This window comes from Glycine max, chromosome 12 (assembly GCF_000004515.6).
Source record: "Glycine max cultivar Williams 82 chromosome 12, Glycine_max_v4.0, whole genome shotgun sequence".
Lineage (NCBI taxonomy): Eukaryota > Viridiplantae > Streptophyta > Magnoliopsida > Fabales > Fabaceae > Glycine > Glycine max.
The window spans coordinates 3,388,371-3,413,354 of record NC_038248.2 but is presented as its reverse complement, the minus strand read 5'-3'; the positions used below and the strand labels follow the sequence as shown (position 1 = coordinate 3,413,354).

Here is a 24,984-nt window from a genome sequence, read left to right as displayed (position 1 = left end):
AATACTCACAGCAAATCAATTTGTCTCTGCGTTCAGCCTACTGAGAAAGTGGATACCGGCCTACCTACACATTGGATAGAAATACATTTATTTTCTTGGCAATCTGAATGGATGCATTTAATTTCATAGGACTATTTCGCAAGCACATGATGTGGACCCTTTATCAAGCATGTATGCCAATTGTCAAACTTTCTATTGCTATTAGAAACTTTTTTGCGGATACTAAAAACAGATACTAGTAGATTAGGCCGAGTCCGAAAGAAAATTGTGCGTTGAAGTGAATTGTTCTAAATTATATAGTACTATTATATATTTATATCTGTGTGTGTGAGAGAAGTAGAGTTCTAAAATTTTAATTTGTAAAGATAGTTTCTAAAAGAATCGAGAACTTCTCGCCTTATCATCAAATTACTAGCATTTAGCAGGCAATTGAAAAGATAAAATAATATATTATTTTGAATAAATAGTAATCAAGTAGTATTTGAGATTGTAATTCAGTTCACAATACATACTGTGTTTGTGGGAGAAGATTTAAATTCGATTATCATATTAGAAAGGGATAAAAAAGTGTGATTAAGTCTCGATCTAAGATTGATCTTATAATAAGTTAAAAAGATCTAAATTTACAAAAAATATATTAAAATATCATTGTGTAAACATGACAATAGGATAAGATAAGAATAAGTATATGATTGTCTATTTTCACTTCCTCAAAATCATTCCGGTACTCATCCTCATCTTTGATGAGTATAAATTTTTTTTCATCTTGTTTCCATTAGGTATCATGTATACCCATACCTGCCATATAATTAAAAAAATACATTCTTTTGCAAAAATAATACATAAAAAATTACAAAGCTAAAATTATTTTTTTTAAAAAATGAACAAAGCTAAAAACAATTGAATAAAAAAAAATATTTTAATAATTATAGGTGTAGGGTAGTGTACGGAACGGATAGATACATATCCATATCCGGTCTCATTCTTATTTTAAAAAGTTCGAAAAAGGACATAACGATATCCGCCAGTATCAATTTATTTGTTATGGCTACCATTTTGAAAAGACTAATATCCTAATTAGAGTGATACTAAACTAAAAAAAGTAGTGTTTGACACACAAATAAAAAAACAAAATTAAATTATCTGTTTTGTTGTGTTCTTGTACTTTTATTAAGAATCAATTATAAAAATCTTTCACGGCAAATAAATAAACTACTCAACAAAATAAAAAATAAAATCCATACCTAACTTTTTGTGCTATCTTTTAATGTTAGCTGCAACATTAATAATGCATGTGACTACCACAGATGGATATTACAGAATTTTGATAAGGCAACCTCTTAACTCGATGTCAATGCATGTCTCAGACGAATTATATATCCTTTCCGTTGGCCACGTATTTTAATTGGTTGTTCGAACAAAACAAAAATGCAACAAAGAGGAAAGATATCTCGATATAGTTTGTTATGCACTTTGGACCAACTTGAAATCTAATGGGCCGATTTGTACACTTACAACTCAGAAGGGTTAGGTTTGGGCTTGAGGACAGGTGAATTGTGAAGTTCACGTTGACTATGCACGATAGCTCCAGAAGTAAACGACTACTAGTATTGCTAATTATGGGTAAAAGGAAGACAAACGAAAAAAGCTACTACCACTATTGGTGGCCAAAATGCCAAAGCTGGACTATGCCTTTAGATATGTTTTGTCAGAAAAAGAAAAAAGTGGTTTCATGGAGTGCACATTTTGAGAGAGAGCACGTAGGTAAATTCACAAACATAGGGCGTTGAAAGGCATGGGGTAGAAATTGATGTAGACAAAAACGTTACAGCAAAACATCAAATTACACTTAATTTTTCCATATGCAAGGCTCCACATAGCCCTTCACCACGTAAACTTTCAGTTGAGCCAATTAGTTGAAGAGCCAAGTAAAATTCATTGTTAATTTTGGTAGAAAGACATTATTTACAGCAACGTTAACACTCATTTTATTTATTTAAGGGGGGGAAAGTGAGTTTAGCTTCCCCAATCGGCATCAGTTAAGACTTAAAAAAAGAAAGAAAAAAGTGTGAATCGGACATGGCATTGATCACAAAAGATTCCAAAATTCAAAATCTTATAAATGGCATTAATTATCAGACGATGAAAAAATTCACAGCAGAGTCACACACTAAACGAATCAACCAATGTTGCTTGTCAGCATACCCAATGCCACAATTAATGCCTTGCGTCTGTGGGCATAAACCTAGAGAGTCACCTAGGTCACACTATAACTAATACACCACCATGTCATTTGCATCTTCAATCCTTACACATGGGGGGGGGGGGGGGGGGGGGGGGGCTTTCAGTCGGTGCCATAAAGAAACCACTACAAAACTCCAAAACCCCTCATCAAGAAGCCAAAACCCTCTTGAGGTTGTAAGATAGTACTACATGAAAATACAAAAGGGTGGCAAAGTCCAATTCTTCACTCATTTATGAGCTTCCTCTTTAAAACCCTCTATCCCCACCACAGTCTGACCATAGGCACAGAGAATAATTGATATAGTTTAGAGAGAGAAAAAAAAAAAACTCTCTTCAGTCTTCAGTCCTCACTTCTCACTCAGCATGAAATGTCTTAGTTCTCTCTCCAATTAAATGCTCTTCCTACCATCCCATTAATGAGTCTCTACAAATTGCCAGACCGTCTCATTAAATTAAATCGCATGCGACCACCTCCATTAAATTCCTCCTTGAGCTCACCCTCCATCAATCTCCGATCAACCGTCTCACCAATCACCCTCCGCCACGTGTCCTCTTGCCGGCCATTCCCATTCATTTCAGAAAATACTGTTAACATTTTCAACCCTTCCTTTCTTTTCACCTCCGGTTAAACCTCTCCGGCGACAGCAGCGCCTCGGGATCCCCGCACCTCAGCCGGCTCGACGAGAACGCCGCCGCGGCTGCCACCCCCGAGGACCGCAGAAACATCGGACTCGCTATCGACTTGCTCCGCCGCGACGAGCTCCCCCCGCTGCCGTACCTCACGCTCGACTCCGACAACGGGAAAAAACCCCTCCTCCGGAAGAACGGTGACTTCATCCCTCTATAATACCTGAACGAAAACACCCTCGGCTTCCCCAATGATCCGAATGGCGAGGGCCTCTTGCTCCAGAAACTACTACTCCCTCTCCGGTACCGCCACGGCGACGCCGTCGCCGGTTCCATCACCATCCTCTCCGACGCCAGACTCCGTTCAAATCCAAACGAGTAAGACCTCTTCAGCAGAAAATCCCTAAAACAATCCTCTGAGTTAACGTTCGCATGGTTCTGGTTCCTCCTCGGAGTGTTCTCGTCGACGCAGGGAGTAATCTCCGACACGGAGGATATAGCCACCGCCGACGCAGGCTGCGGCGGCAGATCGATGAGAGGATCTATACTGATACGGTGGAGAATTGTGTCGTCGTCGAGGCTCGGTCGGATTCTAGCGGCCATCATCGGAGTGAAAGGTGAATCGGTGCAGAGAACTCCAGCGCGGCAGAGAGGACAGTTAGCGTGCGAGCGAAGCCACGCGTCGATGCAGTCCACGTGGAACGTGTGTGAACAAACGGGAAGCGTTCTTACGTAATCCTCGTCTTCGAATTCGAGCAAGCAAACGGCGCAGTCGTAGCGAGACTCATCAAAACGCGCGTCGTATTTCGCTGTATAAAGCGAGAACGGGATTGTTTTAATAACCGTTTCGTCCAAACCGTAGGGGGAGAACACGTGCGGTCCGTCGAAGGGAGAATCGTAGGGGAGGGACTCGAGGTCGCCGACGGAGGAGGGGAGGAAGCGGCGGCGTCGGAAGCGGCGGAGGAGGCGGTGGACGGGTGGTCTGAGGTGGCGCGCGATGAGGCGGGAGTAGGTGACGACAAGAAACGCGGCGGCGACGACGACGACCATTGCTATTAAGGGCGGAGTGAAGTCAACCGCCGGCGAGTTTGACGTCGGGGGTAGGAAAGACTTGCTGAGGATTGGTGTGGGAGATGGGGCCCAATGAGGTGGCTGAGAAGGAGGCATCATCGTGGGAATAACAAAAACAGAGGAATAGGGTTTTAGTTTTAGAGTAGTTCTACAAACAAAAACAGAGCAGAGAGAGAGAGAGAAGACTGTGCAATTGGGTAATGCAAAGAAAGATACAAAGGTTGACTGTGGTTGTGTGCTTCTGTGTTTTTTATTTTCTCCTTTTACGCGCACTCACTTACGAGTATTGTGGTGGCTGCTCTGCTCCACGTCGGCGTCGTTGGTGAAGTTGAGGCCAGTGGGTTGTTTTCCCATGCTATCCTATCACTTTCTTTTGACGACACGTCATCGATTACTGCACGTCTTCACTGCTCAATGGATTCGCTACGACTAGGTTTCTTACCTGAGAAGCACAATATCTTAGCATCTTCTTTCTTTTTTAACCTGATATGGTCATATAAAACATACTAGTACTGGTGTTTGTGTATTATCAACCACCAACACTTCCCTCTTTAAGACCTTACTGCAATTAATTTTAAATCTTTTTATTAATAACCTTATTTATTTTTATATAAAGAATGTATCAAATTGGTTTCATCATAAAGGGTCAAGGGAATAAAGGAGGGATAGATTTTAGGTTTGAGTTCCAATTTTCTGACTAACAAAAATTAATATACTAATAAAAAATATTAAATGTTTTTAAAAAGTTTTTAACATTTTAAGTATAGTTTATATTTTTATAAAATATTCAAAATAAATCATATTAACCACAATGGTTGTGTGTTGAAATTATGCAACTATATTAGCATTTATTTTAGGGGATATGTCTGCTTTAAACCATAAGTTGGGGGTTAGTGTGATCTCATTTCTTCAAACAAGATAGGAAGTAATCCGATCACGATCATAATCGACTAAAGCATAAACTTAAGGAACACTTAAGCACGTGACCGCATATGCACTTAGCAAAATGGAATCCAACTGATTTTCCTACCAGAATTTATATATAGATATCTCCTCTCAGAGTAAGGACAACTCACCTCAACTACTTACGACCTCCTGAGTGTTGGAATCCTTACAAGTGAAACGACCCTTGTTCGTGGAACCTCTTCATCCATCATAGTTTTGTCATTCCGATGACCTATTATTTGTCCCTTCAAACTCTTATCACAACAATATTTAAGGAGAATATTGTTGTCCATAATAATTTTATTCAATTCAACAAAAAATATTTAATTATTAAATTTTTTATTAAGTTTAACTTTAATTGAATAGATTTATGGAAGTAAAAATTTCAAGGCTTTAATAGAGAAATATTAATTGATACAATTATAGAAAAATAAATACTAATTAATAAGAAATAGATATAATAACATAAAAAAAGAAAAATATAGTATGACAACCTGAGAATTAAAATTGAGGTCGGAAATAAAACATAAATAAAATTGAGAATTAGGCTAAAATTATTAATTTTTTAAAAGAGAGGACCAAAATTATATATTGAACCAGGATGGAATTTACATTCAAACTTCATCTTTAAAGTAATTCACATTATTAATATAATCAATAAAATAAAGATAGATATATATCTTTATTACATCTTGGATTATACATTTATATTGCATTTCTAATAGTTTTCATACAAGCAATCCACTTTATTCCAGTCAATTCTATTTTAAGTAACTCAATCAATTTTCTTTCCAATTAAAGTTTCTATTAACAAGTTTTTAGCTCACAAATATCCCTTATTCCTCTCTCTCTTTCTCTCTCCAAGATTTCATGTTCTCTCTCATATATTTAATACAAATGTTAAATAACTTACAAATAAGTAATTGCTTATATAAATATTTTTTTCCAAGTTTAAGTAACTCAAAAGCACACATAACATATTTTTTTAATAAAATTTTATAAGTAATTTTCATTATAGATGCTTTAACAAACCTCATGTGATTTTAGTTTTTCAATTTCGTGTCATCTAATGCAAGAATCTAATCAACAAGCTGTTTCACCTTTTTTCCACCTTCAGAGTTAAAGTTACATTGCAATCACATATTTTGGAAATTTTAAGATTATTGTTGTCTTGATAAGTGGCTTGAAATTTGGATTAGCTAGATTGAAGTGCTCGTGGATTAAAAGAAAGAAAATGGTTAAATGGGCCGATGGGCTCTATATTGGGCAGTGTATACCCCTATCCTTACGGGCCGTGATTGCTATTTGTTTGGAAAAACAAAAAGAGCTATGATTAAGAAATCCATGTTGAGAGGTGGCAACAGAGAAACCCTAAATTGAAGAGAAGAGTGAAGATTGAGAGTTAGGGTTTAAGCGAGATCAGAGAAGAAGGCATCATGTTTCCGGGAATGTTCATGCGCAAGCCTGACAAAGCTGCAGCACTGAAGCAGCTGAAATCTCACGCGGCCATGTTCGGGACATGGGTTGTTGTTATTCGAGTCACCCCTTACGTTCTTCACTTTCTCTGCGCCGAGAAAGAGGAACTTAAGCTCGAGCTTTAGCTTCTCAATCTTCCCCGCCAGGTACCTTCCTCGTTTATTCTGAATTCTCACATGATTTTTTCCTGCAACTCACTCTTATTTTGTAGTGAAAAGTTATGGATACATCTTTAACAGAGCAAAATTAAAATATAAATGGTAGAATAATTACTCCCATAAAATCTTTTTATTTTCCCCTTGAAATATTGGCCTTTGTTTCTCCCATACCTAATGTAGCTTAAGAAGTAAAATTTGTACAGACAGGCGGGTAATATATGCTGTGCCAAACCCTGGAATTTACAACCTTAGCTGCAGTAAATTGGATAATAAATAATGAATAGAACAATGACAGCATTTTATGTGGTGTTTACATCCTGAACACTGTGCTGTTTCTAGTAATTGTTGCAAACCGTGATTGATATTACATAGCTAAACTGATGTTATCTTGCATCCATGTTTGTGTAAAACCTTTTATGGGTGGTCTAGGTGACATGAATTGTAAGTTACATACCGACATGTGATTAACATTTATTTCAACTTATGATTTTCTCATGCCTGCATGTTTTGTATCTGCATTGCCAATCTAATGGTTTCCTTGGTTGAGATCTTACTGAATAGATTTTGATATTCAAATGATAAAATAGTATTGGTTTATTGGAATATGGTTGGATTATACGATGAGTGGAATTTTGGAGGAGTGAGCTTCTTGTCTATCTTTACTGAGCATCCCTCTGTTTTTCATTTCATAAGAAGATCAAGAGAGTTGAAAACCCCCCTGGAGTGGTGTGCCTGGAATGCAGTGAATTGCAGCCATTCTTGACTGCCACTGGCTCAGATACAAACCCCCCTTATTTCACCCCTTGAACAACGATGTTTGTGCTGTTTAAGTGGGGGCCAATCTTGGGATTTCGCGTTTCACCCTTTTTAATTTATCTAACCCTATTTTCCACTCACATGCCTTTGGAAGGCTAAATGACATTGATGTCTTCTCTCTTCTATGCAAACCTTCTGAGTTCTGACCCAGAGCTCCCAACGATGTTTCTGGCCAACCATTGTACTCCGAAACTCTGAAACATTTTTCTCTGCTCTCTTGCTGTTGATATCCTTTGGGGGGTATTCTGTTCATGTCAAATAGGGGTTTATTAAAAAAGTTGGTCATCCCACTATCCACTATCCCTTTTTGGGTCCGCTTCTCCCTGCCGCTATCCGGCATGGACTACTATGGTCCTATGCTTGTCTTGTTTGGCAAAGATGAACTTCTAACATCCCCTTGCCAATAGCTATTGTTTAGTGTATTTGCTGTCTCAATCTTGTAGTGCTGCACTCACTATTTTGTCCCCACTTCTAATTTTGACCTTTTGGCCGAAATATTATTCATTTATGGTGTTTTTCTGAATATTTCTATTTAATTATGATTTCTCTCTCTCTCTCTCTCTCTCTCTCTCTCCCCCCTTTTGCAAAAATAAAGGAAATCCAATACCGCTGTGTCTTCCACGTCTACCCATGTAATGCCGTATAAGTTTATAGCAGTGCTGATAAAAAAAAAAAAGTTTATAGCAGTGCTTTGCTTTTTTATTTGCTTATGTTAATTCTAATTGGGCAGTTAAATGTTTACTTCATAGTTGCCTTTTCCCTCGTTTGACTACGTTTTGTATGCTGACATAGTGACGTTCTTTTTTATTGCTGCAGTGGATCTTCAGGAGTAGGATGTGTCCTTGGGTTTGGGACAATAATGGAGTAATGTTTTTATGTAACCTTGAAATTGTGAGGCCATGATGATATATTGAGTTTAATCATATTTCCTTTTGCATTTGGAATATAAATGTGTTTGGACTAGTTGTGAAAAGATAAACAACTTCAATAGTGAATTATAGATATACTCAATTATTGTTATAATTGATTATATGAAATTTAATCTTTGGACGTGTTTGGTGAAAGTTGGTTATAAGATAATATATATCTTTAAAATTGTTTAAAAGAATAATTTTTTCAACACAGGGAAATTGAGTCTAGTAGAAGTTTTTCATACTTTGAATAAGATTGTCTTTGAAGACACACCCGGGAGAAATAATTCTTTATATAATAAAATTACAAAATAATATGAAATTATTTATACTAATTAATTTTGTTTATAAAATAATTAGTTATTTAGAGTAAATTGGGAAAATAAAAATCAAGTATCACTAATTTCTGATTATAATTTTTTTTCTTATTTATACTATAATTACCGAATAATGATGTATATTCTAAATCATATGGTGAGGAGATATTTGACAACAATTTTCATTGTATGTTGTTTTACGCAAATAGGCCCAGAGCATCTCCAATATAGAATCTTGCAAGTAGATTTTAGTAATTTTATTAAGATCTGAAATAGGATGTTGAATTTTTATGTGGAGATAAACAAGAATGGTCAAGATATGCATCTATTTAAAAGAAATTGATTTTTTTATTCATAAATTGATTTTGTATTTAATTCTTGTATGACTTACAAAAATGATTTAAAATCTTAAAGTAAGATCTACTATTGGAGTAAAACATGAAAGAGATGTCGAGTAAAACATGAAAGAGATATCGAGAGTGATGATATTGTGGAGTAGAAAAAAAGTGATTAAGATTATAAAATAAATTTTTTTTATTGGAGATGCTTTGAAGATTATTTTAAACTTTTGAAATTTCTGTTCACAAAGAGGTGGTTTATAATTGGTTCCTAAATAGAAAATGTTAAAAAATGAGACTTTTAGATTTTATAAGACAGAAAAGTTAAAGATAATTTTTTTATTTTTAAATTTTGGAAAATTATATAATTTTTTTATAAAAATGAATAAAAGATTAATTAGTAAATTAGTGCATCAATAACATGATGACTAAAAAATTAATGTTAATTTATTTTTAATTTTATCATTTTAAAAATTTATTAAATCAGTTAATGTCCATTAAAAAAATTTACCTCTCTATTTTCAAAATTGCACCGTCAAATATACTCAATAGGAAAAAAGGCGAGGGAGTGACGGGATTTTTTTTTTGTTCAGCCATTTGCTTATCTTACCCTCTGGTTTAAATAAAAGAAAATCCATGTTCCAAACCAACATGTTCCCAAGGAAAAGAGAATGGAGGGAAATAAAAAAATTTAAAAAATGGATTGAAGAGGGGAAAAAAAAGAAAAAACTATTCTTTCTAAAAGTTAGCTTTTTTCTCTTTTATATTCCTTTAATAAAATAAAAGTATTACCATTTATATTTTTTTTCTTCTTTATTTCCTTCCTTTTTGTCCAAACATATCATTAATCTTTACCTTCTAGACAGATTAGCGATGTGACTGGAACAGTTAGTAGTTTGGTTCAAGGTTGCACTAGTGTGAACAGCCGGTTTGGTTTTCACGAAAAATGGTTTATTTCTTGTATGTTATCCATAAAAATTGAAAAAAGAGTAAGTATATATTCAATTATCTTTAAATGTTAATACCTTAACCAAGTTTGAGTGAAATTAAATTTAGATCTTTTTTAAGCAAGATTTTGGATGAGTTATGTGGATGAAAAAAATTAATTGATAGGAAAGATCTCATTATCTTTCTAGTTTTTTTTAGCATAGATTAATCATCAGCAATGAAGTAGATACTATGTACCAACAATAAGATTTGAGTCTGCTTGCACAAATTGCACTTGCACATATGGGGATGTTGCAGCTAGTGTACCGTTTTTGTTTATCACAAGCTAAGGTGAGACTCCAACACTGAGTTTAGCACAAACGAACAGAACTGAGAGTCCTTATAGGCTTTTGTCCCCCAATTCTAGTTTCCCCGGTACCACTTGCATTGCATCACATGATCACATCATTTTCCAATGTAAATGGGCACAATACTGCTTTGACAAATGGCGAATCCGAGTTCCCTCTTTAGAAAGCACTGGTACAAAATTTGCCGCTAGTCATTCCATTGATAAATTCATTTTGGACACAAATGCTTCTCTTGTCCTGTCTGGTCCCTATCAACTTAGACTAACGACCGTTCAAAACCATATAAACAAAAATCATCGAATATAATATAAAAATAAACAAAAAAGGGATCAAATCTTAAAGCAAAGACAGCAATCTTTTGAGTTTTGATCACCCTTTTGAACACATCTCATCTCAAAATATTTTACTCTTCTATCCACCATGATGAGGCTAGAGTGGAGAAGGCAAAAACGTTTCTGCTTTGAACAGAAAAAGTTAGGACTCACCCCATTAAAGTGCTGTCAAAGAAATCTCATATATATTTAGCGGCAGCAAGGACCTGCCACCGAAAAACGAAGTAGCTCATGTGTCAACACCACCATCCTAATTAAAGCAGCAACATTATTGCTCAAACAGCATACAGAAAAAGCCTATGCGCAAAGTCCAAACTTGCACCTAACATAAACTTGCCGGAATTCTATCATGAAGTTTCTATTTGGAAGAGTGAGGTCTTCGTTGTCATAAAGTGCAACCCCATGTCCTCATTCTACATATTCGATTTTCTTTCCTTTCTTCCTTGCCTTGTTTCATTCTTTGCACAAGGGAGAAAAGGGGTCAAGAATTTTGTACAAACCTTGGGAGTTGTGAGATCTTATCTGTTATAGATGATGTTTTTGTACCACGAGAAGGTTTCAGCTGAAGGAGAAATATGATAGTGGAATATCACAAGGAAAGAGGAAAATCCAGAAATAGTAGTATAGTACTTCCTATGCAATAAGTAAATGGATGGACTACCTGGCTCTGTGGGCACCAGCGCTAGCTTCAGTCTGAGATTGGGTCAGACCATGTTCTCTTCTGCTTCCCTTCTCTTTATGTCTCTGGGGGTTGAATTCTACAGCTACACGGCTTTCTGGTACCTTTTCTTTCTCCCTTTGCCTGCTCCACTCTTTGTTGTTGTTCTAATCTCAAATGGTCATATTGCTTGGCTTGTCCTTCTAAGATTTTTTCTCCCCGCCATTCTGCAGTGTTTTAGCCTCTCTAATGCTTCTTTTTCCTTCTTATATATGCTATTCATAGATCATCTCATCTAGCATGAGTTTATTCAGCTCAAAAACAGGAAAAAGAATAATTAATTTTTTTTGTCAAGGATGATATTGGTCTTTGATTTTATTCAGCTCAAAAACAGGAGAAAGAGTAATTAATTTTATGCCAAGGATGATATTGGTGGATGATTTATTTCTTAGCAAGATTCCTCTTGGAGTAGACATTTCTACTTATGGGTCAGGTTGCTTAATCTTAGTGCTGTCATTTCTTTATGGACTGGCGGAAGAGAATTAATTCAGTTGTTTACATTTAACTTTCCTCCACCCTTTGGCTACTGTTTTGCACCGTGCGATGAGACAGAAAGATGTTGAATTTCGTTATTCTATTGCCAATTTTCTACTAAAATCTGTATTTTATCTAATAATCTAAATTCTAATCTACGTAAGCACCAAATCTCTTTTCGCATATATGGTGTTAAGACTTAAGAACTTGTCGGTACAATGAATTGACATCAGAGATATCTTGGTGATCCAATTAGTGAGAAGTGACGAAACTATATATATACATATGTAAAATTTATTATGAATTCATTATAAATTCTTCTCCTAGAGAGCAGAGAATTATATCAGCAAGAAAGTCGTTGTTATTAGTTCTTTACAGAAGGTTTGTGACACTATTAAATTCTAAAACAAAAAGCTTAATTTGTATTATTAAATTGTGAATTTCAACCAAAATTACTTTTTCTCCCATCTCACTATTTACACAACAAAGCCGAAGTTCAGGTTTGTCAGCACATTTGAATCTTTATTGATAATCTTCTCTATTACTTGTTAAATATGGTTACCTTTCTGCTTCTGTTATTTTCATAATTGCATCACAAATGGTAGGAGCTGAGTAGACATCACTTGCACCAATGAATTTGTTGATTCTTCTGTTAATTAACTGGTTTGTTTTTGTGTTCACTATCCATGTCCAAGCTATTTGGTGACAATTATGGGGTTGGTTATACCATGGAGTTTCACATTAGCATTGGTAGATGGATATTCTGTTCTGGTCAAATGCCCCATTCGTCAACCAGGAATACTGTTGATTATTGTTGTGGGAGATTGGGTATGTAGTTTCTGATCCAAGTGCTTATTAGCAGTTGATGTAGATAGATACTGGCAACCATCTGTTTTGTGACTCAAGTTTATTTGCTGTAGGTATTATCAACCCTCACACTAGCAGCAGCTTGCTCAACAGCTAGTGTTGTGGATCTCCTTCTCAACACCCATGGGTCTTTTTGCCCTCCAAAGCTTTGTAGCAGGTACAGGATATCTGCAATCATGGCCTTTTTGTCATGGTTTCTATCTATGGCATCCTCTCTATTTAACCTTTGGCTAGTACCCTCTTTGTGATTCTCATTTAATTCCCCTGTAAAGTTATTAGATTAATAATTATTTATTTATTTTGTATTTATTCCCCTTCAATTATAGCATGAGAAATACCAGGGGGGCAGGATTTTAAATGATGTATATTTATAGTTACAAAACTCATATAACTTGTATTTGGAAAAGTTCAAAGTATAGAAGATCTCAATGTTGAACTGTACACAGGAGCAAAGTACATCTCGAGTGCAATGAAAGTCATGCTCAGCTTCATAGCAGGTACACAAAATCGACAGACAAAATAAACAGTTGAATTTCTGAATTACAGTATGATCATTACATGGCACCAGATAACAAAATAAAAAAGAGAGCATACAAACCTCCCAAATCGAACAGAAAATTTGAAGAGCTTTCCTGAACGAGTACACTTGTTTTAATTAAATGGGTCATATCAAGCCAGTGTACTTTAATTAATCGTCATTCCTGCTGCTATACACAGCTAATTAAATTCCTGAGATGTTGTATCCTTTATAAAGGCACCTTTTGACATCTAAAATATACCCTGGGAATATTAAGACAAGTAAATGGCTTTAACTACATCCGATGCACTAAAAACAGATTTTCACTACAAAATGTGCGACGCTTGTGTTCAATTAGCATTTGGTAGCATTGTTTGTATGTATAATGCCATCTATCTTAAGTTAATTATCATATAATAACTATTCTGTATCGAGCCCAACGACAAAAACGGATCAGTATACAGTTCATTATCACCCCCCAGAAACCCTATAAGAAAATTATTTTCACCAGAAGAGGCAAAGTAGAAAAAGCTATTATATATTATTTCTGCATCTGATTTTGGAGCATTTCTTTCCTCAACGCTTCTGCCATTTCCTCGTTCCCTTGTTTGATATATCCATCTACAAAAGCACCATACATTTCAGAATTCTGTTGAAACCCTTTTCCAACCATCTCTGCCTGAACCTTCAATGCTTCTTCCATCCTCCCCTCAAAACACAACCCCTTTGTCAAGGCCTCATAGCTCTTTTCCATTGGAATCAAATCAAATTTACCAACTGCACACCTCACAAACTCCAGAGCTTCCTGAACCCTACCCTTATCACAAAGCAACCTAATCATTAGGTCAAGGATTGGAAGCATCAGGCCTCAAATCCCTCCTAGCCATATCCTTATAAACAAGAACAGCCGAATCAACATCCCCAACATTGCAATAACCCTTGACAAGATGCTCATAAGTTGAAGCAGTGGTGCCAACACCAGCCACTGCCATTTCCCTGAAAACTGTTTAAGGATTTGAATCGCCATTCAGATCTTTGTTGTCCTTCATTTTTCATTCGCAACTTCTTAGTATTCAGGCTAAATAATCAAATTTATAAAATGTAAAAGATGATAAATTGATATAAAAAATAATTATGACAAAATATCATAAATGAGTTTTGTTTCCAAATTAATCATAAACTTGGTAACTTAATAAATATGTTTTAATAAATATAATTTATTATCAAATTGATATTTAAATATTATAATTTAATGACATAATAATTTTATAAATTTCACGACATGATTAATTTGTGATGTCTTTATGCATTTAATAACTAAATTTGTATTTTTTATTTTTGAAAACTTATTTATCACCATCACACTTTCAATAATTATGTAAAAAATATGACAAATGAGTTTTGCTCACAAATTAACCCTAAACTTTGTAGCTTAATAAATTTGTCTTAAAAATTATAATTTCTTGTAAAATTGATATTTAAATATTATAATTTAATAATAAAATAATTTCATAAATTTTACGATATGATTAATTTATCACATTTTTTATACTAACAAAATTTATATTTTTTATTTTTAACACTTCTTTATTACCATCACACTTTCAATCACAAATTTGATTATTTATTCATTTTCACTATCACTAAAAATGTCTGGTCTGGTAGCTGCGTCATTGATTTGATGTACTAATTTGGTGCATTGGGTTAAGAAAAATACATAATTAGCTCATCTTATTAGTATTGAAGATCCAATAGATTAATTGAATAACGAATGATTGGAATAAGAATGGGAGCAAGAAACAAGCAACAAAGGGAAAGATCAATAAACTAAGCTTCTAAAAAGTTCTACTTAGTGCCTTTTTCTTTAGCTGTAGCGGTTGACTACTTTTTATTTTATTTGAAAGTAATCACTAATTAGTTTGTGAAACTGGTATGGTCTAATGGGAATAAATTTGTTAAACTTAATATGGGATTTGGGTCACCCAAAGTAGATGCTTTGACAAAGTAACAGACCCTTTATTTTTTCCTTCTTATTAAGTTGAATTGGATAAATGAACCGTTGCCTTGCCTGGTTGATTTCTTTGCAATATATGTCTGGTATTTTCCTTACATACAGATCCATTCCTATCCCATACCATTCATTCAAATAATTTTAGTTAACGTAGGTAATTATGCATATAAAACTCAAAGAATTGGTTTCAATGCAGCTGCCAAAGATGATTAGTTTGAAAGGCTTTAGAGAGGGAAGTTGGAAGGAATACTTTCATTGTTGATAAGGACAAAACAGAGATCAGCACCAATAACGGAGACCAGAAAAGAGAATCATATTAAACTTTCACTTTAGATGAAGATCACGAGAGTACCATTGCTGCAGCAGAATTGAACGGAGAAAGTAACCAACCAAATGGCTAAAACACTTTGACGAAAGATTCCAGATGTTTGTTTCAGTGGTAAAAGAAACAAAAAGAAAAATGCTAAAAAAAATTAAAGGATATAGAAAAAAAAGATCAAAGTAGTATTTCGTCATTATTGTTCAACTGGGTTGCTTAATGCTTCTAGCATTTGTTCCTCAAGAAGTGAGAAGCAATACAATTGAGAAAGGGTATATTAATATAGCATAAGTTCTCCTCAACCACTTATCTCAGCCACTGTGAAACATCTATCACATTGTAACACGTTACAACCACTGTGCAGCTTCCATTAAATGCTTTTATGAATTGGTGGTGATGGTAATGCTTTGCTAAGAAAATCCCATAACCTCATATGTCATAAGGTCCAACTTGTCATGTACTATAGATATTTAAGTATAAGAACTATCCGAGAATCAGTTCCTCAGAATTGCATCATGATGGGTCATTAGCATTATTGGTGAAGATACAAATGGATAAGACCTCAAATCAAGGCATGATTTCAATTCTTTCCTAGAACCGAATGGACTTAAAAGATTAGAAGGTACGAAACTACTAATTATACAAAAGAATTTATCCCCTTCTTCCTTTTTTGTTTCAAAACTTCAATCACGGAAGAAGGTTGCGTGTCTCTGATTCTCAATCATCCTAGCTTTCAACTAAGCAAATCCAATTATAGATATTCAAAGCCCTTCTTCATTCTTTGCGTATGTTGAAACACGCGAAAATTCAATAAATACCAATGTTATCTGTACCACATCATTCAGACACTAAACTATTGCCAAGTAATTCGGTCCATTTTAATCCAACTCGATAGATGCTAAATTCTTATTCTGTAATGAAAAATTCATAGATTGCAGAATAATCTTCATGATTCCTTCATTATCTTTTTAAGTTAAAATTAACTTATCCACATTATCTTTTTAAAAAAAATACAAATTGATTTTATCTTATACAACAAGTTGAATTGATTTTACTTTCTTATTTTTCTTCTTCTCAGAAATGATTACAGAAAACCTTGTTAAACCTCTTGGCATACACCCTTTTAACCCTCCTCTAACAAAGTAATCCGAACTTATGAGTTACTCCCCTGCACTTCTCAGTTGCTGGTTCTACATGATTTGCATAATACAATAACCAATTAATTTTATGTACAGATTGAAAACTTGTGCAGTAGACTAATATGTTAGACCATCAACCAAAGTAAACCATAATAAAAATAATTTTAAAAGTCAATTAATTTATCATACATAATTATGATTAGATGATTTTGTAAAACTTTGTATAGTACCAGTACATAACTCTTTTTCTCAGATAAAAATAAAAAATGGTATATATTCTGTGGTGGACACCGCAGAATATGCCTTATGTCCAGCTCTTTTCCTTAGCGTTGACGTGGTGATTCCCATGAAGCCTCTATTTACCACCATCTTTGGAAGAGGCATAATTCCTTTTCTATTGCTTCTACCATAAGCCAAAAAAACCCAAACCACTCTAATTACCCCTCATGCAACAGAAATCCACAATTCCACATCACACACACCCTCCACATATAAATACAATTACCCTTTGATGTCAAAAACACATGGCACATAGCCACAAACCATCCTCAATTTCTCATCAAATCAAAACTCATACATACACAAATAACACAAAAATGAAATACAGTGAGATATCCCATTTCAGCCACCCACAGCACAAGCTGAGATTTGAGTACTCAGAATTCCCCTTCAAATGTGATGGCTGCAAGGAAGTAGGCATAGGATCACGTTACAAGTGCTCCATCTGTGACTTCGACCTTCACATGCACTGTGCCATGATAACCTCCCCCACCTTGCTCCACCCTTTCTACACCAAATGCAACTTCCAGTTCATGTCAAAGCCTCCAGGTGACACGCCTCGTTACTGCAACGCGTGCGAGAAGGACGTAAGAGGCTTCTTGTACCACTGCAAAGCGTGCGGGTTTGACCTCCACCCATGTTGCGCCAAGCTACCGATGGTCCTTGATGATGGTGAAGTGAAGCTGTACTTGTACAGAAAAGTGAGTTCACCCTGTCACCGTTGTGGCAGAAAAGGGCGTAGCTGGAGTTATAGGTCAAAGTGCAAGAACTATAATCTGCATGTGGCGTGTGTGAGGGACATGTTGGTGGAGAATTGGCACGAGGTGTATGTTAAAGGAAGGAGTGTGAATAGCAACATTCCAAGTCTGAGGAACACACTTTACACTCCTCATAATAGTAGAAGGAGTAAAGGGAAGGTGAAGAAATGCTGTGAGATTGCTGGTTTGGCTGTGCAGGTTGTGATATCAGCTGTGTTGGGAGATCCAACGGCTCTCATTGCAGGCCTTGTGGGCTCGTTCATGTCACGGGCTTGATCATGGGCACAACAGAATCTATCAGTTTAACTTCAAAGATTGTAAACAACTTCAGTTCACTACTTCATTGTGGTTGTGACTATGTTAATCTCACTTAAATGTGTGGTTCAATCTTTCTTCTCACATCTCAATCTGACTTGCATGTATAACAATTTATAACAATTTTATTTCTACAAGTAAGAGAGTTACAAGGGGTGAGAGATGTAAGGGTTTGAATCTTTATTATTAATATTTTTATAAAACCAACTATTAATATTTATTGATAAAAAAGTAAGAAAAAAAAAACTAAAAAGAGTAAAGGATGTAACAGGAGTGAAAGAGGAAAATAAATGATGTTATATACATTCTTTTATGATAGTTTTATGTTTCATCATTTCTTGTTGTTCCAGTGGAAACTTCTAATGTCTTATTCTTATAACTAACTAGGCACATGCGTATTTTTTAAATAAGATAAAATTTTGAAAACTTTAAATTTTAAGAAATGATTCTTGGAAGATTTTATTTATTTATAGCAAATTTATGAGTAATTAATTCAAAATAAAATATAAAAAATATCAATTACAAGCAAAATGCTTGAAGTTATAAATAGGATATGTATATAATTAATTTTAAGAATGTGATTCCTCCGTTCCATAATTAAGTGTAATTTGTTAAGAATATATGCAAAACCAAACTACTTTCATAAAGTACAGACTCAAATAAAATGCAGTACTGGGCTACATCGAACTAGTAAGCGATTTGGACCGAAACGAACCAGCTTCAACAAATTGAGCTATTGCTTCTTGCACTCCCTTTTTATCCTTCGGGATGACCAATCCAGAATGTAAAGTTACATTCTGGAATGTACTTCTTTTTTTGACTTTTGAAACAGCCAATTTAAAAGGTTAAAAACATATTTTGAAAAAAGTGCAGAAAACAACTTGAGAAGTTCAGGAAGCAACAACCAACAAGTTGTTGCTTTTTGTTTTGAGGGAGCAACGGTCTAAAGCTTGTAAAAAAGTTTTCTCTACTAATTTAATTAAAAATTATTTTTAAAAAATTATGTTCTATGAAAATAAGTTTTTTTTTCAAGAGCTTTTATGTTGGACTCGGCTACAACATCTGCTTTTAAGGAGGAGATAAACTATATAAAAAAAAAAATCAAGACTAACACACTCTAAAGGCCATATGCAACTCAATATGTTTTTTTTTTTACATATTTATCTCACTACTATTACACGTTACTAATTCTAAGGAGTTATAATGTTAATTTGGTGGTGAAAGAAAAAGAAGAAGTTATAAATTTGAATATTCTTATTAAAAAAACTAACAACTAGTACAATAAAAAAAAAGTTACAAATTCTAAACATATATAATCTAAGCATCTCTTCTACCCAATCCAACAATTTCAAAACCTTTGCTTTACCAAATGAGTCCTATAGTAACTCTTATTTTTAATTTTTTTTTCTATTATATAATATTATTTATTGTTCAAAATTTTCAGCCTTATATACTTTTCTTATAAAATTTTGAATTTATTTTATCATTACAAAAGAGACTTTTGTTATTTTTCAAATTGTGTTTACATGTTAGTATTAAAAAAATTCAAATGACATATTTTTAAATAATATTCCCTTTTTATAATTGTAACTTTACGCACATACCTTCTAATGAAATATTTAGGTTTGATTCTTTTAAAGTGAAGAGAATACACTATAGATTTTGTTAAATATGTTTATACCTAGCCGATGCTTCGTGGATGCTATGGCAAAAAAGTTCTATCTAAAATATTTCATAGCAATGAAAAATTTGTAGTCCCGTCTTTAAAAAAAAAAACTCGATATATAATTAAATATATCTTAAAAGATTCGTTTAATGTAGAAAAATATTTTAATTACAAAAAATGTGACATTATTTTATTTTATTTTTAAAAAGGATTAAAATAAAATTTTCAAACTAAATGATCCTAAATTTTCCATTTTTTTGTGTCTTCATATTTTCTTTCAAATGATACTCATTAATATATATTGAAACCCAGTAAGTCTTCATGTTTTTTGGGTGACTTGAGTCTTGATTCTCAACAATGTATCGCATGTGATGTAGTCAAATTTCTTCTTTGATCCATTTTTTGGTTCGTCTAGGAAGAATATTTAATAAAAATATTTTTCTATTATTGATTTAATATTTTATATATCTATAGGGTACAAAATACAGTTTGAGTGAGAATAAAAAACACAATTAAGATTCATAATTTATCTCGATTTAGTTTGGGTTCCATTTGTCTCTATGAACAAGTTAGCTAGAATCAAACTAATTTATAATGAGTTGTGTATATAATTGATATAATTTTGATTCAACCCAAATCAACTTGATTTCAATTTGTTTGAATATTAATTTTATTTTTATTTTTAAAATTCTGTCATCAAACTTGACAACCTAATTAGTACAATATTATTTTTGAAAAATATTTCAATTCAACAAAATAATATTTTTCAATTATATATGGTAGAATTTTTAATATAAAATGACGTTATTTTTTAATAACAGTATATATCGCCCATCCACCCAATATAATATGAAAAGGATGAGTTCCTTTACTTAATTGATAAATATTTTTATTAATGTAATCTAATTAAACTTAGTTTAACTCATTAGGATCGGCATTAGTACTGAGAAGTTTAAATAGTTTGTTAAGATTTATAGGTTCAAATCTTAATTTTGTTGTCATCGAATATAAAAATAATAATAATAAAGCTTTTTTTTTTTTTTACTCAACCATATTCAACCCACAACTTTAGGCTATAAGTTTACGATCACCGGTTTAATGAAAAAACTACACAAAACAAAGAACAAAACTTAATTATAAGGTCTTTCACCTGCATCAAGAGTATATATAAACAACTAATTTTCTTCTTCTATATTCAGCTATATATGCTGGGTAGAAATACCCGCTTATACTGGCAAATTTACATAACTGGGCTAATTTTAAAAACAAAATTAAAAGAATGAGTAGATTTTGAAAAAAATTATAAAATATGAATAAGTTGTGGTTTGAAACACAACTTTAGAATGTCATCTTTTTTTAAAAAAAAATATTTAAAGTTTGTTTTGAATCACAACTTCAATATTTAAAAAAAAAAAATTGTAATTCTAAAGTTTTATTTTAAAACACTTCTATGAAGCCGTACTTTAAAACACGACTTATTCATATCTTGTAATAATCTTAAAATCTATGTTTTCTGATTATTATTTTTTTGTTAATTAGCCCAGTTATGTAAATTTGTCGCTTATATATCTAAGCCCCTCAGTCCCCCTTCCTTTTAGGTATTGGTATATCTCTCTCGTTATTTTTTTAAGACCAATATTTGTTAAATAGTTAATTTTTGTTAATAAGAAAATTTTAAATTTTTTATTTTGTTTCTCTTTCCTTCTTTGTCGAACACCAAACTAACTTTATATTTCGCTTGTAAAAGGCATTGTGATTTTAAATATTGGTGTATATATATATATATATATATCCCTCAATTTTCATATTAATTATTGCTTGAAATTTTTCTAAAGTAAATTTAAAGACGTGCACCGTGCCTATTTATATATCAAGCATCTTCTAACGTCATGGCATATGTAAGCTATATCGCTACAAAACATGTTAGCAGTTTTTTGTGCCCTTGCAATACCATTGCTTATTGGGCACATCTACTATGGCCTGAGTCTCTGACATGTCAAGTGTGGTGTCTGCAATTTTGTTGTGTCGGCTATACCTCAAAACTGTTAAATTATATAGTGTTTTGTTTCTTCATTTGTCGATGGGAAGGGGGTTGTTATAAGGTAGTATGATCTTTCCAATTAGGCTTGAACTTGTTAAAATCTGATAATAGTTTTAGAAAGATATGTTTCTTGTACATTTTAAAATTATTTATGACTTAGAGAGAAAAAGAAAAAAAATATAAGTGATTAATTTAATTAATGATATAATCTAATAGAAAGAGAAAGAGAAAAAAAAGATTTTTAATTATCAAAATATAATTATTCATAGTTTTAACATACATATATGCTAAAATAACAAATAATCAGGTATAGGAAGAAAATTGGGGTAGTAAGTTTATATATATAAAAAATAGGTGATAAAATATATAAAAAAAAATGATGCACTGTTGATCTAATCAAATTGAGAGGGAGTATGTGACCATTTGATCTAATCAAATTGAGATGGACCAGTTATATACAATTTTTGATGTACTGTTAATCAAACAAAAAATTACATAACTGATCCATCACTATATATTTATATGGAGTATTATTATTTTTTGCACTTCTTATTTTATAATTTGAATTTGTTGGTCTCAATGTTTAAGCTTTTGTTAAATTTTATGGGCAGTTTTTCTCATGTTTTGTTCTTTTCTTAGCTCATTAGGTACTTGTATGCTTTATACAAACATTTCATTTCATCTCACAAAAAGTAAAATTTACAAAAAAAAAAAAAATCAGAGAAATCAAAAACATAATTAATTGTTAATTTTTTTGTCCTCACTGACTGGGGATTCTGGATCCGTTATTGTTATAGTCCTTCTTCAAGTGTTAAATCTCATAGACGTGAGAGCTTGCATAAATCAACCTTCCAAAATGATCCACTAATACTCTTCAAACGTAAAGTCTTATAGCATTGTTTGGCGTTCGATCAAGAACGGTCCAATATGACAAAATAATAAAGACTCATGAGTATACCAAAAAAGGGATTGCACACAGTGGAAAGTGGAAACATATAAACGCGAAAAGATATATAGTTTGTCGTAAAGATAGAGGCTCCAAGCCATGCAAATTAAAGTAGCAATGTGAAAACAAAATAGCTATGAGCAGAGAAAATTCAAGGATGCTTCCTGGCTCGGACCCATACGCACACCGCTCCAAAGACTTTCAAACTTGACATACTTTTCTTTTGGGGGGCCATATAGTGATGTGATTTTATTATCACATTGTTAAGAACAAAACAAAAAGCATTTTCGTGAATATTTTCTGCACTCTCACTCCGTTGGTTGGTCTAATTCTCCCTTTTATCTCGTGAAAGGGAAATTAATTCCCTGCAAGACAATTTCCCATAATTAATATTATTAATTAATTAATTAATAATAATAATAATAATATGTATCTGCCCATTAATGCAACGAGAAGACAAATCTTCAACGAAATGAAACTAATTAGTTACTTTAACTAATTGGATAGAATATAATATAACATAAACAAAAAGTTTTCGGGTTGGATTTATATGCTAATGACATTTTATTACTTACTCCTAAGTAGGTACTACAGTTTTAACCTAAACTTTTGTCTACAAAGAAAAGTTACAAGAAAAAAATTTAATTAGTACCTACAATCTGACACTTTTTTTTTATACCGTCGTTTTTGAACAATAAAGAATTAATGAATCGATACTGATTGATATTTTTTCTTCCATATATGTTATTGGAATCCATGATTCTCTTGACGCCACGTACCGGTTTCGAGCAATGCACTTACGCACGACATATAACAACTGTGTGTACAATTCATAGAAAGGAAACAACGAAGAAACATATCCAAAAGCTAATAATATTCAAGTCCTTCCAATCACTTTCCGTGCTTAATTTCCATATATATATGAACATAAAATAATCAACATTAATGTCTCCTTGATTTAAGTTATACTTAATTTACTCGTTTTCTTTTTCCTCTTCTTTGCCTATAAATAGCCCTACACACTCCCAGCCTTTCCGTCACAAAAACGAGTGATTGATAACTAATTTCTTTATTTCATTCTTTCCCACTTTCTACCACAGAGACTATTGATTAAGCAAATTAACTCAGAAGCATATATGGGAAACATTTGTGCATCAACTCAATACGCAAGCAAAGGTGGAAACCATAGTTGGCAATCCACGGTGAACATAGTTCACATAGATGGAAAGTTGCAACAATTGAAGGAGCCTATTAAGGCATGGCAAGTGTTGTCTGAGAACCCAAACTGCTACATATGCTGCTCAGAATCCATGTATGTTGGGTCACCAATGCCTCCTTTGGCTCCAAGTGAAGAGCTTCAATTGGGTCTCATATACTTCCTTGTTCCAATTCCCAAATCACGAATCCCACTTTCTCTGCAGGACTTGGGAGCACTAGCCATCAAGGCTAATGCAGCTCTTGCTGCTGCAACACCTAATTATAGCTACCCTATCTTAAAACCCAATTCACAAAAAAAGTTCCGTACGCACCCTACTCTTTCTAACGTTTCTCTGGTGTATTCCCATTAGATTTTGAAGATGGGTTTAAAGGTTGAATGTGTGATATTTTCACCCATGTTGTAAAAGCTGTGGATGATGGTGAAGTCAAGGGATCTAACTCATTTGATTGAGTAAAATGCATGAGTTATTATAAACTCCCTGCACTATATTCGATTTGTACCGATTAAAAAAAAAAAGAACTATCCTTAATTAGCCCACCATGTCAGTGATGCAGACTTGCAGTTGCAGTTTAGAAGTCCTAGAGAAACTTTCATGATATACAATGAAGAATTATGATAGTTGAAAGTTGACATGAGCTAAGGAATTAAGGAGACGGAGACCAGATCAATTCCTAGCCATTTTGGAGTACAGTACACATGCATGTACAACTTGTATAAGCCAAATCCAACTTGTATGCTATGACTATGAGCCTATGCTATAGCTAGATAATAAACATTTGTGCCAAATAATTATTTCATATATACAATAATATTAATTTTGTCCACTTAATTGTTTTAGCTCACTGTGTTGGCTATAAATGTCTGTGCAGAAGCTTTTGAGATCATTGAGTTTTAGTTGTGTGCTATAGTAATACGTAGTTTCGTCTTGATGAGAAAAGAAATGCGAATTACCGTATAATATTCAAGAAAAGAAAGGTAGTTTATTGAATTTGAGCATTAAGTTTATAAAGAGTTTGCAATCTTGATCATTACAAATCAACTTCATATGTATATGTGCGTGTGTTACTAATGTATATATGACATAAGTGATTCCGTCATATTTAAGGCATGCAATGGGACCGGTATATTTTGATAGACTGCATTCTATATCCAATTTTAATGGCTAATAGAGATTGAAATTGACCA

The 24,984-nt window shown here is 33.4% G+C and overlaps 5 protein-coding genes across 7 annotated transcripts; 4 read left to right on the top strand and 1 right to left on the bottom strand.

Moving 5' to 3' along the window:
- Positions 1-2,064: 2,064 nt before the first annotated feature.
- LOC100795347 (RING-H2 finger protein ATL65) lies at positions 2,065-4,571 on the bottom strand. The gene has a single exon (XM_003541054.5). The coding sequence runs from the start codon at positions 4,039-4,041 to the stop codon at positions 2,860-2,862; it is 1,182 nt and encodes a 393-aa protein (XP_003541102.1). The 5' UTR covers positions 4,042-4,571; the 3' UTR covers positions 2,065-2,859.
- A 1,641-nt stretch (positions 4,572-6,212) lies between these two features.
- On the top strand, positions 6,213-8,310 carry LOC100305785 (mitochondrial import receptor subunit TOM6 homolog). Its single transcript, XM_003541052.5, has 2 exons — positions 6,213-6,509; positions 8,154-8,310. Exon 1 carries the CDS (start codon positions 6,324-6,326, stop codon positions 6,486-6,488), a length of 165 nt encoding a protein of 54 aa, XP_003541100.1. The 5' UTR covers positions 6,213-6,323; the 3' UTR covers positions 6,489-6,509; positions 8,154-8,310.
- Positions 8,311-10,518: 2,208 nt separating this feature from the next.
- On the top strand, positions 10,519-15,721 carry LOC100791311 (CASP-like protein At1g49405-like). 3 transcript variants are annotated; one of them, XM_006591808.4, is made up of 5 exons: positions 10,519-11,309; positions 12,418-12,550; positions 12,643-12,746; positions 13,036-13,086; positions 15,314-15,721. In XM_006591808.4, exons 1-5 carry the CDS (start codon positions 11,179-11,181, stop codon positions 15,324-15,326), a joined length of 432 nt encoding a protein of 143 aa, XP_006591871.1. In that variant the 5' UTR covers positions 10,519-11,178; the 3' UTR covers positions 15,327-15,721. The 3 variants fall into 3 exon arrangements, with proteins under 3 accessions (XP_006591871.1, NP_001401613.1, NP_001239705.1); NM_001414684.1 differs by lacking the exon at positions 15,314-15,721 and having other exon boundaries at positions 10,527-11,309; positions 13,036-13,432; NM_001252776.3 differs by lacking the exons at positions 13,036-13,086; positions 15,314-15,721 and having other exon boundaries at positions 10,527-11,309; positions 12,643-13,030.
- A 161-nt stretch (positions 15,722-15,882) lies between these two features.
- On the top strand, positions 15,883-18,261 carry LOC100790779 (uncharacterized). The gene has a single exon (XM_003541050.5). It carries the CDS (start codon positions 17,100-17,102, stop codon positions 17,886-17,888), a length of 789 nt encoding a protein of 262 aa, XP_003541098.2. The 5' UTR covers positions 15,883-17,099; the 3' UTR covers positions 17,889-18,261.
- A 5,347-nt stretch (positions 18,262-23,608) lies between these two features.
- LOC100789718 (uncharacterized) lies at positions 23,609-24,623 on the top strand. Its single transcript, XM_003541048.5, has one exon. The coding sequence runs from the start codon at positions 23,717-23,719 to the stop codon at positions 24,146-24,148; it is 432 nt and encodes a 143-aa protein (XP_003541096.1). The 5' UTR covers positions 23,609-23,716; the 3' UTR covers positions 24,149-24,623.
- Positions 24,624-24,984: the final 361 nt, after the last annotated feature.